Raw genomic sequence first — 15,823 nt, 5'->3', positions numbered from 1 at the left:
AAATTGTGTTCTGTCTCAAGAATATGTTCACCATAGGACATCCGTGGGCACGGCTAAGTTCTAAATGAGCCAACCCCACCCTAGTGTCTGCTCGCCTCTCCGGGGTTAACCAACCGTTCAAATACGGGTGGGCTCTGTGTCAGGCCCTCTGAGGCTTGAAATGCAGGGTGCCCCCAGCAGAGTCAGGTGCAAACAGCACAAAACCTCCTTCCAGACGCCTGCATTCATGGAGGCTCATGAGGATGCAGGCTGTAGACAAGCACTGTGCACACCCCTTCGCATGCAATCTTCGCGACTCCTCGGCGAAGATACTGTTACACAGCTTTTCAGGACAAGTAAGCTGCCCAGCCAGCTGGGCTCAGTAGTTAGAGCATGGGTGGGCAAACTTTTTGACTCGAGGGCCACAATGGGTTCTTAAACTGGACTGGAGGGCCAGAACAAAAACATGGATGGAGTGTTTGTGTGAACTAATATAAATTCAAAGTAAAGGAGCGGAGGGGAGAGCAAGAGAACCCTCGGCTCTTTCGGCTCCGCGGGCCGGATAGAACAGCCGAACGGGCCGGATCTGGCCCGTGGGCCGTAGTTTGCCCACGGCTGGGTTAGAGCGTCAGCCCGCGGACTGAAGGGTGGCAGGTTCGATTCTGGTCAAGAACATGTCCATGAGTTGTAGGCTCGATCCCCAGCCCGGGGCGTATGTGAGAGAGACACATCGATTGGTTGCCTCCCACATTGATGTCTCTCTCTCTCTCTCTCCTCCCTCACCCGACTCTTTCTGAAATCAATGAAAAATGTCCTCGGGTGAGGATTAACAACAAAAGACACGCAAATCGAGGCACAGAGAGGTTAAATGGCGCCTCCACATCCCACAGCCAGTGAGTACCACGCCTAGGCCTCCAATCCTTAGCTGCTTCCGGAGCTCAGTGGCTTTGCCCGAGGCTGGCACTATAGGCCAGGGCTTCGCAATCGCCCGGTGGGCTGTTAGAAACAGAAGCCAGAGATTCGATGCAGAAGTGTTTTGGGGCTGAAAAGGTCCGAAGGTGTGACTGATGCTGCCGAGGACCTTGCTCCGAAAAGCCCTGGTCCAGGGCTTCCCACACACGATGCCCTCACGCCCTCGCACTACCCCAACCCTCCTGCATGCACTGCTGTCCCAAGTGCTGCAGTGTGCTGACCTACAGTTCATGCTACTTTTTCACGAAACCAGACTCATCGGTTACACTACCGAGTCCTTAGAAGTGTAGGACACGACCTTTTGTTTCATTTAATGAAACACTGTTGGTTGGCTGACTGTTAAGAGAATAGGTCCAAAGCTTAACATGCGACTTTCTGAGAGCGACAGGAGCGTGGCTGAGTCAGTGTTCGGGGACAGGTGCATGTGGGTTTAAACCCTGCTCACCCGCACCAGCCACACACCTTTTGGTGAGTCCCTTATCCCGGGACTGAGCCAGAGCCCTCTCTCTCCTTAGCCCACGGCATCCCATCACTGATCTGTTGGCTTCGCTCTAAAATACACTCCAAACCATCCGTGAGGATTGACTGTGGCCTCTTCCATTAGGGGTCCTGCCAGCACCCCTGTGACCCTCACAGCACAGCACAGCCCGGAACATCTCATTTCTCTTCCCGCTTATTCTTTCTGTCCTGCCGCGGGGTGAGGTCCCACGGCCGCCGGAGCGTATGCTTGTTCTCGGAGGGCCCCAGAGCCCCCTGCACCCCCCTCACGGTCGCTGTGCAGCACGTGGCGCATAAGCAGCTGGCGAGCTAGCTTCTCCGAGCTCCAGCTTCCTCACCTGTCGGTGAAAATGACAGCAGTGCCCACCTCGTGAGGTCGTGGAGGATAAAGGAGGTAACACGAGTGTGAAAACAAGAGTGGGCACTTGTGGAGTGCTTTCCGCACACCAGGAATGCGTGAAGCTTGGCCAGTGTCATCCCGTTACCAACGAGGAAGCGGAGACGAAGACAGATTAAGTGACATGTTGGGGTCACACAGCCAGTGAAGGGCAGAGCCGAGACGCGGGCTCCGGGCGGTCAGCAGCCGCCCCTGACCCAGCCACTGCCGGCCCCTCGCGGAGCTGTAGGGAGCACTGAAGGCGGGCTGTTTTGAGGCACGTTCTGTTCATGTCTGAGCCTGCCCAGTTGCTGTAGATGCTCCTTCAAGTCCCCGCAAACCCAGGAGCCAGTTCTCACTCCCACTGGACTGCCCTTCCCTGGAAATAGGACCGTTACTCTCAGTTCTTCCGACTGGGCCCCGAGACACAAGCCCCAAGTTCAGCTCCACAGACAGCTCCCTGACTCTCCCCCAGCTACCCCCCCCCACATTGTCCTGAACCATCGTGCCCTCCGGACCTCCCAGCAGCACCTCACCCACCCGCTCATTACCTCTGTGTGGCCCAGGGGATGAGGCATCAGATGGAGCACTCTGCCTTGCCCTCCCTGGGAGCTCATGGGTGGACATTGAGGATCTTCTTCCCTCCAGATCACCACTCCCAACACCCCAGGACTCCCAGTTACACCCACCCAGTTCTGCTCAATCCCCACCGCACAGCCTCATCCCTTCACACACACACACACACACACTCACACACACACACCAACACACACACACACCAACACACACACACCAACACACACACACACCAACACACGCACACACGCACCAACACACACCCCAACACACACACACCAACACACACACACACACCAACACACACACACACCAACACACACACACCCCAACACACACACCCCAACACACACACACAACACACACACCAACACACACACACCAACACACACACCAACACACACACACCAACACACACACACGCTTTGCTAGCCTGGGTTTTTGTTAAGGAAAGTTCCCCAAAGGGGTCCATTGGGCCACAGTCCCCCGGGCTCGGACACTGAGGTGTGGGAGGAACTCTCAACAGGAGGCCACAGGGACCACATCGAGACCACAGCTCTTAGCCCCATTGGTGGCAAGGCCCCAGGTGGTCTCCCCCGACTCGCTGGCCGCCCTCGGGATGTGCCCAGGGCTGGGAGGTGGTGGAGAGCCCGTCAGTGCCGGGCAGACACCCCCTGCATCACCAGGAAGGGCCTCCAGCCACGTGCTCTTAGCGAGTCGGTAGAATGTTCCAGACACTTCACAGGCCTGAGACGCAGCCCCGGGGCCTCTCCTCCCGCGGCCTCTCACCTGGGAAGAGGACGCGGCTGATCATCCCGGGGAAGACCATAATGAAGAGGGGCAGCACCTTCAGGTACGCGGCCATCAGGGAGCCCGCTTTGGCGTGGGACAGGTTCTTGGCCGCCAGACTCCGCTGAACGATCACCTGGAAGACGGGGTGACGGCGCTGGGCGCCTTCGCACGCTGAGAGGCACCGTCCTCGCAGCGCAGTGCACTCGGGCCTGGGCTCCCGGCTTCTCCCTGAGGAGGTGTCTCTCCTCTCCTCAACCCCTGTGGTCAGTGAGGATAACTACGATCCCACCCTGCCCTCTCTGCTCCTTTTTCTGGGCTTGGACCTGGCCCATTAGAGCTCTCCATAGAGTTCCTCACTTCCCTGGCAGGTGAAGAAAAACGTACGCACCCTATGCAGGCCAGTCACAGCTCCACGAGGACCTTTCCCTAAACGGGGCAAAGCCGAGGGGCCCCTCTCGCCTGCAGCCCCACCGGAGGCTCCCTGCCAGGGCTGCCGCTGCCTCCGCAGAGCAGGAAACCGGCCTGAGACCAGAGTTATCGCGGAGGAAGGAGGCCGAGGGGCTGAGCACGGAGGAGCCGTTTCCGATGGCACCGTTTGAGCCCTCAGTCCAGCGGTACCAGGCTGGCTTATGTGCCAATTGCAAACTGATAGCTGGGGTTCAAGTCCCACTCCCCCATTTCTCTGCTTGTGGTCGTGGGCAAACACTTTCACCTCTCCTTGCCTCAGTTTCCTGATCTATAAAATGGGGAGAATATTAGAACTGTTTCGACAATTAAATGAAGTCTAACCATTTAGAATATTTAGAATAGGGTCTGACAAATAACTGCCCAGTAAATATTCATTGTTACTGTTGCTATTACCCACCTCTCAATCAGGCAAGGTAAAAGAAATAAAGACTTAAACTGTGTTTTTTCTGCAGACAACCATGATCCTCACCAAATCAGCCAAGAATCCTGAATGGGAAGTGTCGGGAGGCAGGATCTGCCCCCACCCACACCACACCCCGCCTGCTGCAGGCTCAGCAGTGCAGACATGCCCTCTTTTTGGGGGGAAACTGTTTGACGCCAGGCCCGTGGACCCTGTCACATAATTGCCAGAAAACGACATGATCGAGGCCAATGTCCAACTCCATAACAACGGCACCACCTGAGCCTGGGGGCCCCCCAGGGCAGGCACCTGTGCCCACTGGACACCACCATCAGCCAGCCAGAACTCCAAAGAGCCCTGGTCACAGTGGCCACCCAGACTGAGGAGCCTGCTTTTGTAACTTTCAGGCCCTACAAGGGACAGTCGTCAGGTGCACTGAATAAGTAACCAACATCTGGCTGGGAAAAAGGGTGACCAGGAGGAATGAACGCGCGGGAGCAGGGCCCTCCAGCTCCAGCTCATCCGCCCCGGCACCTGGCACGCATCTGCCCCCTTCCTCCTCCCACAACAGCGGGCACAGACGTCCCCTCTCTGGGTGGGAAGGTGGGAGGCCTGTCAGGAGAGGTCGTGGTAGTGGGCTTGGCGACAGGCGGTGGGTATGCAGCTGGGGAGGTTCTCTCTTACACTAGGTTCTGGATAAACCCCAGAATGAAGACCATCCAGTTGGTGATTCGGAGCAAATGAAGCGCAGACAGACTCAAGTGTGGATCCCTGCCCCACCAGGTCTCTGTGAGCCCTCAGTCTTCCCATCTGCCGAATGGGGATCACAGCAGCTTGTTCTGAGGTGCTTAGCAGCTCTTACGCAGAGAGACCACTAGTGGTTATTGTCGTTGTCACTGCTGTTGTTGGATGAAACCAGAGAAAGACGTTCAATCAAGTCCCAGGAGAGAAGGGAGCTAGAGCTTGGAAACCAGATCAGACAGCCACACAACCACAGTTCAGACACGGGAAAACTGCTAACGCTGGCCATGGCCGAAGCAGGGAGGTGGTCGTGGGGGAATACCCGGCAGGTGTAAAGGCGTGGCTGCTTTTTATGAATGATCTTTGTCCTGGTGGTGGAGGGGCCCTAAAAGGACGGAGGTGAGCAGGCAAGAGCAGGAAGGAGGACGGAGAGAAGCGCAGCGCGCGTGTCTGGTTGGAGTGAGGAGTTAGGAGAGGGCCTGGCGAGGGCCGGGCGCATGGCTGCCCACAGGATTGGGATGTCTGGGCTTGTGGCTACGGCACACAGTGTGCCTACGTCTTGTCTGGTGCCTCCTCAAAAACTCTCTGTTGGGTGGAGTGAAGGTAGGCCTTGCCAAGATCTACCCCCTCAAAGGGCATGGCTTTCCCCAGAGCGTTTTCTGCCGAGGAGACTGGTTCCCTCAGCCCTCTTCCAGCCTCCAGATGGAATCCCACAGGCTCAGAGCTTTCTCTCCTGCTTCCTTAGGCATTGGGTCCTGGAGCGTCTGGAGAAGGCAGGGGCCTTGGAGGGCACCAGCCCCTCTCTGCGCAGGTGCAGTGAACTGTGGACAAGCAGGAGTGAACTGTGCCATTACCATGGTGACCAGGTGGGAACCCCTTTCGTTTTATAGTGGACATCAGTGTGGGAGTCTTCCCAGTGTCCCACCCTTCCTTTAAAATCCATGCCCTCTTCACACAGCTGCCAATCATCGCGGGCACAGTCGCCTAGCCCAGGGGTCAGCACCTGACCCGCACTGGGCCAGTCAGAGCCAGCACTGCAGCACTGGGTTTGGACTTAGGAACTGCCAGCCCCCTTCCCGTTGGCCCGAGGTGGGAGACAACGAAGTCAGCGGGTGAGAGAGGAAGATGATGGCGCACTGGCTGGTGTGGCTCAGCCGTCAGAGTGTTGGGTCATGGGCTTGATTCCTGGTCAAGGGCAGGTACCTCAGTTGCAGGCTTGATCCCTGGCCCCGTCAGGACACATGTGAGAGGCAACCAATCGATGTGTCTCTCTCCCATCGATGTTTCTCTCTCTCTCCCCTTCCTCCTTCCGCTCCACTCTCTCTAAAAAAAATCAATAGAAAAAATATCCTTGGGTGAGGATTAGCAAAGGAAAGGAAGGCAATGGTGAGGGAACTGGACCGAGTCCGCGGTTCCTGGAGCCACTTCAGTGCCTGCAATCTGTGCTCCATGAGCTAACAGATGCCCACCTTTCCCAGAGCTCATTCAGGTTTGATTACACCCCCCACCCCCCACCTCCTGCACTGCTCCTGTTCGGATGCTGCACGTGAAAGACTAAGGTGTGGGAGCTGCGTGTCCGAGGCAGACGGGCGCAGGGAGGCCTCCCTCCGGAGCCCGGGGCCACAGTTGTTTAGAAGTTGGTGTCACTGTTTCTATCGTTTCTCAGGACTCCAAACAGGCCCCAGCAAGCGCAGGCCCTGAGAACGCGGCGGTGAAACTGAGGGTGTCGCGCCTGCAGGGGCTTCTTCCTGCTCTGTGACGTGGGAGCGGCCGCAGTCCTGGCCAGGCCACCTGGAGCCGCGGGAAGCGTCTGCTTTGGAAACAGCCATTTCTAGGGAGGAGCTGGGACTGAGGAGAATCCTGGCTCTTATTCCTCAAGGTAGAGCCTCCAACTATGAATTTAAGAGACGGCTGAGCAAGTTTCCAGGCAGCTGCGCTGCTCAGAAACCCACCCTCCGGGGGAGGGTGTCCCTGGGCAGCAGCCTCCAGGCTGGGCAGTGCTTGGAGAAGGGGGTGCACTCATGCACAGGAGGTGGGGAGATGGCGGCAGGCACTGCCACAGCATCGATAAGCGCTTGCGAGCCGAGCCGTTACTCCTAGTGATCGCTAGTCGCCACCTCCATGTCTGCCCGGGGCGATCTGGACCACGCTCGCAGTCCGTGAGCAATGGGTGTTGCCTTGCCTGTCCTCTGCTCTAACTTGAGCCTAATGCTGTGCTGGCCAAGGCGTCGCATGAGGACCACAGGCTTTGGGCTCTGCCGACCCCGCTCAACAGCAACCCTGTGCAGTCAACGCGTCATCATCATCATTGTGGGCGTGGGCGCCGGGCTCAGGTCTCTGCGCCCCCTCGCCCTACCTGGCACTCGGAAGGAGGCCGAGCCCCCTTGGATAAGCCTCCAATTCTTGAACAAAGCAGGGTGGCCAGCGGTGGCCTTGGGGGTACACACTGGAGTGCAGCTCACAAGGGCCTGAGGACTCTCAAGGAAGCGGGTGTAGGTTGATGGATGTAAGCTGGCCAGCTGTGCCCAAGCAGCACCATAAACCATGTTAAAACGTAAGCGTTCTTAATGGTTTGCGTATTCACTGTCCCTGCAGCAAAAGCACAGCGACCCAGTTCCTCACGCTTCCCTCTTTCAAACTTTCAGTAACCCCACTTAATCGTGTCTCACGGTTAGCTGCCTGCACCGGATTCTGGGTCTGTTCACGGGAAGCCCATGCTGTTGGCCTAGACCCGGTCTGTCTCTCTGGGCTCTCCCACCTGAGATTTCTAAAGAGGGGGAGGGGTCTGCCGCTTAAAGGGGCCGCCTGTGGTATTGCACCGGGCTGCGATGGGCTCAGCTCTCACGCGGAGGTCAGCCCGGGCATGACCTTGCTGCACTCTCAGCAGTGCCTCCCTTCATTAAACTCAGCTCTAACTATGCAATTTAGCTTCTAAATGGTACGCGGATCTGATGTTGATGTAACAGAAAACAAAACAAAACATTTCAACTGGTGACATAGTCACTGGGTTTGAAGCCTGAGAAAGTGGCTGTGCAGCGACTCCCCTGCCCACAATATCTGCGCTTTTCCAGTTTAGGCGCGCCCACCCGGAGGGCCTTCATGCACATCCAAGTGGGTGCAGAGATTCAGCCTGTTCCCTTTCCTCTACAGATGGGCGTGTTACACACTGTGGTCTTCTGCTTTCCTCCGTGTGTTCTCACACCAGCTACGTGTGCCTGACAGCTGTGCCCAGCTGTGTCCTCTGCGGTGCCCTCTGCTGCCAACCTCCTCCCGCCCCAGCATGTGGAGCCCTGCTCTCCTCCCTGAGCCTGTGCTCAGGTCACCCAGGCACATCTCCCTCCCACCCTAGTTAAAATTGCGCCCCACACCCAGCCCCTCTGTCCCTGCTCTGCTTTTTAAAGAAAATATATTTTCATTGATTTCAGAGAAGAAGGGAGAGAGAGAGAGAAATAGAAACACCAATGATGAAAGGGAATCATTGATCAGCTGCCTCCTGCACGCCCCCTACTGGAGATTAAATCCGCACCTGGGCATGTGCCCGACCGGAATCGAAGCGTGACCTCCTGAAGCGTGATGCTCAGCCCGCGGGCCCTGCTCTGCTTTTGTTAATGCCACTCACCACCTGTGACGTGCGCATCACTTACTGACCGTCTGTCTGCCCCTCCACGAGCTCCGAGAGCCTGCGGTTTGTTTCCTGGTGATGTCTAAGGGCCTGGTACTTGGATGACGCCCACTGAGTGTTGAGCAAACCATACCCGGCCCCAGTGTTATCCTCCCTTAGAAGGTCTTCTCTCCTTTGCTCACCGGATCTTCCCAGGCAGCCAGCAGGGTGTATTGAACTTTGCCATCATGTGAGCAGAGCAAGAAGATAACGTGTAGAACAGTAGAAAGGGAGGCGTGATCAAGGATGGTGGGGGAGAAAGGCGGACGAGAGAACAGTGCGGGGAGGAGGCGGGGCACAGCCACCCACAGCGTGCTGAGGGCATGGCCCGTACCTGGTCTGTGCACCAGTACCAGAGGGATGGCATGGTCATTCCAAACAGGATCCCGGGCCATGGGAGGTCGGAGGTCACCGGGTCTCGGAAGATATGAAAGGCATCTTCTCGGGGCAGCCCGCAGCTGCTGTTCTCAGTCCGGTTGGTGGCCAGAGCCAGGAAATACTTCTCCGCCAGGCCTTCCAGCCCTCCAACCGCAGCAAAACCTGGACATCAGAGGAAGCGCTTGCCAGGAGCTCAGAGGGATCCCAGCAGTAACAGGATTTTGGGGAACAGTGAAACCCCACTTAGAGGACAGCTACCAAGGGAAGTTAGCACCTTCAAGGTCTCAGCCTCTTTTTTTGTTTTTAATGCCTGGGAGTGAGTATGGGTTGCTTTTCAGAATAATATTGCTAAATGCATAACACAAAATATGTAGGCTTGTAAAGGAAATCAAATGTAGGAAAGGCAGTCATCGAAACGTAAAAACTACTATGAGCTAGTAATTTATTTGCCCATGAAGTAGTAAAAACCTAGCAGGAGGGCTAATAACAATTTTGTTTCAAAGTAACCCTGAGCACAAACAGGATTTCAATGCATCAGCATCAATTGTAAGAACACCTGGATAAGAACATCTGGGGTATTCTGGGGTATCAAAGGCATATATATGGCTAATATTGCCATGGTTTATTGCCTACATTTATAATTGAAAAATGCAAAATTTCAATGATAGATTCACAAAATAGAGGTGGGATTTTTTTCCCCAACCAAGGTTTACAGATGCCCTGAATTCTGCTCACAGGCCCCAGGCTAAGCAACCTTGCTTTAAGGAAGCATTCTTTCTCCTCTGAACTTCTCAGTGTCTCTCAGTTCAGGTACTGCAAGAGTGGTGCACAGATTTGTGACCTTGAACTAGTGACTCCCCTCTCTGAGGCTGTTTCCTCACCTGTTAGTGGGGCCACGTGGCGCCAACCTCATGGGCTGGAGCTGGGCTCATCGAGACACTACCCACAAGGGCACAGTGTCTGCATAAGCATGAGCGGCTCTAAAAGAGAATCAAGTACTGTCATTTGGAATCTGCTTCTTTTCATTAATTGGAAGGATTCAGGGTTACCTCAAAAAAATCTGGCTCTCACCAGATTACATATTGGAAGGCTTTTTTTGTGTGTTGTTTTGTTGTTGTTGTTGTTGTTTTTTATTGGAAGACAGGAGGTTGGTGCTACCACTTGGACACCTAGCACACAAGGCCACTCTACCAATTCCAGGAGACATAGCAGCTCTACCTAATATGTAGAAACAAACACAGGGAAGCAGCCAAAATACAGAGACAAAGAAACATGTCACAAATGAAAGAAATGGAACCAAGCAAACTAAAATAATATCCTTGGGTGAGGATTAAAAAGAAGAAAAATGGAGCCGGAGGACAAATGGAACAAGTAAACAACTGGCAAGTAGTAGATTTTAATCCAACCCTATCAATAATGACATGAATGGAATTAACCTGAAGACACACAAGGTGGAGATTGTCAGATTAGATTTAAAAAGCAACTACTGGTATATGATGTCTACAGGGAACCTGCTTAAAATATAAAGACATAGATAGGCTAAGAGTGAAATGATGAAAAAATACCCCCATTTATTTATTTATTTATTTAATCACTCATCCATATTAATATAGGCGAGCTATTAATTTTTACTTAAATAAAACCAGCAAGTGTTCATGATAAGCACAGTTCTCTTTCTGCTAAGTCACCTGCCTCAAGCAGGACTTTTGACAGCTGGGTGTGTTGATCCCAGTGGTGAGGGAAGATGTCCCTGCTGAGAGAGTGCTGGCCTCCACCCAAGTGGCCGGGGACCCCACTTACTGTAGCCCATCAGGGTGAGTGCTCCTATGAGCATGATCACAGTCTGCAGAGCATCCGTATAGATCACAGCAGCCAGGCCACCTGGGGAGGGAGGGCGAGGACTGAGTTGAGGGCCGGGCACCCTGGCAGAGAGGAGTCACTCTGTCACAGAGGGAACCTGATAGGTCACGATCCAGTGGCGGCTATCTCTCAGTGTTAACATCTGCAAAGATGGCCACAACACCCCCTGCGCATTCCCGTTTTGCAGCTCCGCTTTGCTGCCCCGTTCAGGTTGAGGTGGGGTTGATTTCTCTACCTCCCAAGCATGGCTTGCTCTGACCAATGACATCGTGCAGCTCCAAGCCGAGGCCTCCGGGGACCTTGGGCTCCTGTGCTTGCTCTTCTGTTGCCCTGACAATATGCTTCCTTTTTTTAGTCCTCACCGGAGAATATTTCCCCATTGATTTATTTTTATTTTTATTTTTTTAGGGAGAGTGGAAGGGAGGGAGGGGGAGAGAGAAAAATATTTATGTGAGAGAGACACATCGACCAGTTGCCTTCCAAACGCACCCTGACTGGACTGGGCCGAGAATTAAACCTGGGACCCACTGAGCCACGCTGGCCAGGGCCACCATGCTTCTTTAAGAAGCCCTGCCTAGCCCAGTGGAGGATGGTCCACATGGAGGGAGCGCCCTGCTGACCTCCCAAACAGACCTCCAGCCCTGGGAGTGAGGTCCTCTGGCTCCAGCCGGCTGTTCCAGGTGCCACCTAACTGCAGTTCAACTGAGCAGGCGGGCCAGCAGAACCCCACCTGCAGACAATCCATGAAATGAATTGTGGGCAACAATCACCATTGTTTTAAGCCCCTAAGTTTGCCAGGGTCCATACACAGTAATTTTCAAGTGACACGGGAAGTGGTGCTTGGGCCACAGTCCCACGCTCTGAATACCTTTGCTTTTAACATGAGAAAAAGAATGTGAGGTCTTCAGAGCCCTAACAGGCTTCCTGAACAGGGTCATGGTGGTTGGTCTCAGAGGATTCTTGGTTTTGCCACCAAAAAAATGCTTGTAATAACTCTGGGCAGGGCAGTCTTTCCAGTCTCTTCCCTATCACTCCCTCCTCCCTCTTTCCCTTGTCTGGCATAAACATGTACTAGTGGGCAAGGTCGCTGGGCAATAAAAATCCATGCCCGTGGGTGTGGTGTTCTCCTGTGACTCTCCTTCCTTGCTAACAGGCCCTGCCCTGAGTGGGAGAGACCTGCCTGGCTCCTGGCCCCAGTGCCCTGCTGTCCTGCCATGTCGTTCACTGGCTGGAGCGTGGTGAGAGCTCAAAGTTTGGTACCACTGAAGCCCACCATCATTTCGATGCCAAGGTTTAGGGGCATTTATCATGTGCCAGGCACTGTGCTTAGTATTTTATTCGATCATCGCTGACATCTTGTGAGTCCCCACCTAGTTCTACACAGTGGGATAAAGAGGCAAACAAAACAGCAGGGTGCCGGGCCTCACCCAGCTGACAGTCTAATGGGGAGACAGACCCCCACACAAGGAGACAGGAAGATGAATTGCACCCGTGGCAATTGTGCCCTTCCCCTGGGCTCAGGCACACGCTCCTCTCCGCTGAACCCTCAGCCGAGCTCTTCAGGCAGCAGAGGCCTTTGCGTTGTTCCAGTTGGTGGCTTCTCTGCCGGGGTTCCCCAGCCGTGATCCACAGCACACAGCCCTCATAGGCTCATTTTGTGTCCTTCCAGGCTCCGGTCCCAGCCCTCTGTGTCACTGCCTTGCCTATGGGCGGGCACAACCTGGACCTTGCGCTTGCTCAGCCTCAGACACCTCTATCGCCCTTGCTGTCCCTCAAACAGGCAAAGTGTGCTCTCATGTCAGAATCCTGCGCCTGTCCTTCCCTCCGCCTGGAGCAAGTCCCCTGCTCCTCATGGCTCCTTCCTTCCTCACTTAAGTCTGGTTCAACTGTTGCCTCAGCTCAACATTCCATGAAGAAACCCTCCCCGCCTCCCAGCTCACCTGCTGACTTTCCTGGTTGGCGCTTGTTCGTTAGGACAATACACCTGACATTGTGTACTAGTTTCCTTGTTCACGTCTCCCATCCCCACTAGCATGTAAGTTCCTTTGGGGCAAAGATTTTGTCTATCTGTTCGCTGCTTCACCCTCCTCCCAGCACGATGTCTGGCCTACGGGAGGTGATGTATACTAGTATATACAACAGAATAAGTCGATTACACCAATAAGAGGCAGAGAAGGGGAGGATTCAAAACCAGATACTACTCTACTCCGAGCCAGTCAGAGTCCAGTAGGTCTAGGAAGGAAGTCTGAGGGGCAAAGATGAGGCTGCCCCGCCTCGGGCTCCAGCATAAAGCGGTCTGTGGCCCAGCCTTGTTCAGTGCGTGTGAAGACACAGGCTCAGCACCTGTAGGTCCTCAATAAATGGGTCTTGAGTGAATGGAAAATTCTTGATGCAGCTGTGCTGCATTTTACAATCCTCTCTCTTATCAGGCAACCTCCTTCCTTAGGACAATAGCCAAGAGAAATCATGTTATCTGAGGTGATGAAGTGGAGTTTAATGGGTAAATGGTCTTAACACAGTAGAACACCAGAAGATGGGCTGGGAAAAGATGGAGTGTCACAGTCCCTGCCCACCACTCCTCCCAGCATCACCCCTTATTCCGTCATACCTGCAATCGTGTATAGAGCTGTGATGGCCAACAGCCCAACTATGGCCAGGTACAGATCCAGTTTCAAAGACTGCTGAATAAAGATGGCGCCTGCATACATGTCCACCTGTAGAAACATAAAGTAAATGGATGGATGGGTAGGCAGATGGGTGCTTGGGTGGATGGATGGGTGGATGTGTGGATGGATGGGTGGGAGGATGGATGTGTGGATGGATGGATGGATGTGTGGATGGATGGATGGGAGGATGGATGGGTGGATGGATGAATGGATGTGTGGATGTGTGGATGGATGGATGGGAGGATGGATGGGTGGATGGATGGATGGATGTGTGGATGTGTGGATGTGTGGGTGGATGGATGTGTGGGTAGATGGATGTGTGGGTGGATGGGTGGGTGAGTGTATGGATGGATGGACAGATGTGTGTAGTAGAGGTTCCCCCAGCCTAGATTCAGGCAAACACAGAGGAATCATACATTGTTGTTTCTTCACCCATTTCCTTCCGGATTTGGGGTCTCAGACTGGAGCCTTGTGGGCAATTACATTTGAGACACCTTCCCTGGGCTAATACAACAACCTCCTCAGTGGTCCTGTTTCTGCCCTTGGTCTTCATACACCCCGTCCTCACAGTGTGCCTAATCACATGCGGGCGTGGTCATCTCGTCCTTCCCTCAGTAAAGCCTTTCAGTGGCTCCAGGCCCACAAGGGTCTTGAATAAGTTAGTTTCATGCCAGGCCCGTCGATTTGCCTGCCTGGCTTCATTTCCTTCACTTGCCTCCTATTCCCAGTCCTCCGGGTCCTCGGGAACAAGTCACGTTCATCCATGCCTCCCAGCTTTGGCGTGTTCTAATTTATCTTTCTGGAACGCCGATTCCCCTCTCTCCAAACTCCTCCTCCAACATAACTTTCCTTGTGGAGACTTCCCCGGCATGGAGCCAGTTACTGTTCGGATGGAATGGAACTCCTCAGCCCCTCTCACCCTCACACAGGACAAGCTGTCCCCGGCTCCAGCTGGACGAGTCAGCGTGAGCCAGGCTGGCTGAGCAGCACATGCCCCTGCTCTTGGCCACTTTCCAGGAGCTCTGCCCATCCACGGGTGGGGTGGGCAGGCCCAAGGCCATCAGCACTGCTGATTACTGCTGATCACAGTCTATCTCAGGAGAAGATCGAAGTCCCGTGCAGTCAGTGACCCGCCCCACCCCGAGGCGCTGCCAAGGAAGCTTTGGCAGGAGCTGGGGAGGTCCTTCCTCTACCTTTTCTCCTGACACCCTCTGCCCATCCTCACCTACCCTGCCCAACGTCCTCTAGGCACCCTGAAGCTTGCCCAAGGGAAGGAGAAAGTTCATGGGCGGAGACACCCAGCAGGGGCCGTCACCAATCTCCCCACCAGGTCCCCACCTTACCGAAATCTTGGTGAAGATGTAGATAAACAGGTAGAGCACAGCAAGGAGGGTGGGGATCCTGTTGCCACCGAAGCGTTTCCTGAGGTATTCTGGCATCGTGGTGACCTGAGGCCAGAGCCCAGCTTTCACCCCATCTGGCCATGGCCTCAGGGCACCAGCCCTTCTCCTCCCCACCCGCCCACCCCAACACTGCACACACATGGTCTTGGGGGTCGCAGTGGGGGACTCAGAAGGGAGGAGAAAATGGGAGCAAAGAGGTGAGTGGAGGAATTGGGGTTCTGTGCAGGAGTATGTACCCAACTATCATATTTCCCAAATGTGAGGCATTTGTGTACCCCATCCAAATTTTTGCCATCTCCACTATTATTAATAATGTTTTCCTTTCAAACAACTCACATTTTTATTTAAATAAATTGATCAACAAAGGAAATTTCAAATCAGTACTGTAAATGAAAAATCAATTCAAAATGTACGGGAGCCAGCAAAAATAAACGCATGGATAATAAAACAATTTGTTTGGTTTCTCTTCTTTTCTGGCAACTTGATGTTGCACAGCAAAGACTCTGGGCTCAGAGCCGGCTCATTCTTTCTTTAAGAAAAAAGAAAAGAGTGTCGGCGAAGCACTGGACAGGGGTTGAAGGCCTGCCAGCACCAGCGTGAGCTGTCCCCTAGGTTCACCCAACAGCTGACCGACCAGGAAAGGAAATCACTCGCCATGGGGTTCAGTGTCACTGGCCACGGGCACACCTCAGGTATGCTCATGACTCCCTGTGCCCGTGTGCTGACCTTTGGGGAAGTTACTCTACTGTAACCTTTAGCCAGATCCCCATGAACACCAGGGGGTTCTAACAGCAAACCACGGGGACTCCGGAGAGGACAGGCGTCAGAAGACCCCTTTGCCCGGAGGCACCGGCCGAGGGAGGCTCCGCACGCCTGGGTGGGAGGCCCGAGCCAGGTGTCCTTGCCACGTGGGACACCCTAGGGGCTGAGCCATGTTGCTGAGCACCATCTGGGGGGCAGCACTGTTCTTGGCGTTTGGCACGCCTGTCCCATCTCCTCATTCCCTCTGTACCTCCAGACTTAGGGTTGAGAAAATGTCACATCTAGCCTCTG

At 54.3% G+C, this 15,823-nt stretch overlaps 1 protein-coding gene across 8 annotated transcripts in view; it reads right to left on the bottom strand.

Moving 5' to 3' along the window:
* The window catches only part of SLC5A11 (solute carrier family 5 member 11), a 46,658-nt gene that overhangs the window by 7,217 nt on the left and 23,618 nt on the right, over nt 1–15,823 (bottom strand). For 7 of the 8 annotated variants that reach the window (XM_080681727.1, XM_080681730.1, XM_080681733.1 and 4 more), the window contains 5 exons: nt 14,711–14,815; nt 13,310–13,415; nt 10,642–10,722; nt 8,798–9,003; nt 3,191–3,326 (listed from right to left, as the gene is read on the bottom strand). In XM_080681727.1, the coding sequence (XP_080537853.1) occupies nt 3,191–3,326; nt 8,798–9,003; nt 10,642–10,722; nt 13,310–13,415; nt 14,711–14,815 (634 nt within the window). Of the gene's footprint in view, nt 1–3,190; nt 3,327–8,797; nt 9,004–10,641; nt 10,723–13,309; nt 13,416–14,710; nt 14,820–15,823 lie in introns of all 8 variants that reach the window. The other variant, XM_080681734.1, reaches the window with a different exon arrangement.

The sequence above is a fragment of the Plecotus auritus genome (genome assembly GCF_963455305.1).
Source record: "Plecotus auritus genome assembly, chromosome: 7".
Classification (NCBI taxonomy): Eukaryota; Metazoa; Chordata; class Mammalia; order Chiroptera; family Vespertilionidae; genus Plecotus; species Plecotus auritus.
The sequence above is the reverse complement of the archived record's forward strand: the minus strand, read 5'-3'. Positions and strand labels throughout refer to the sequence as shown.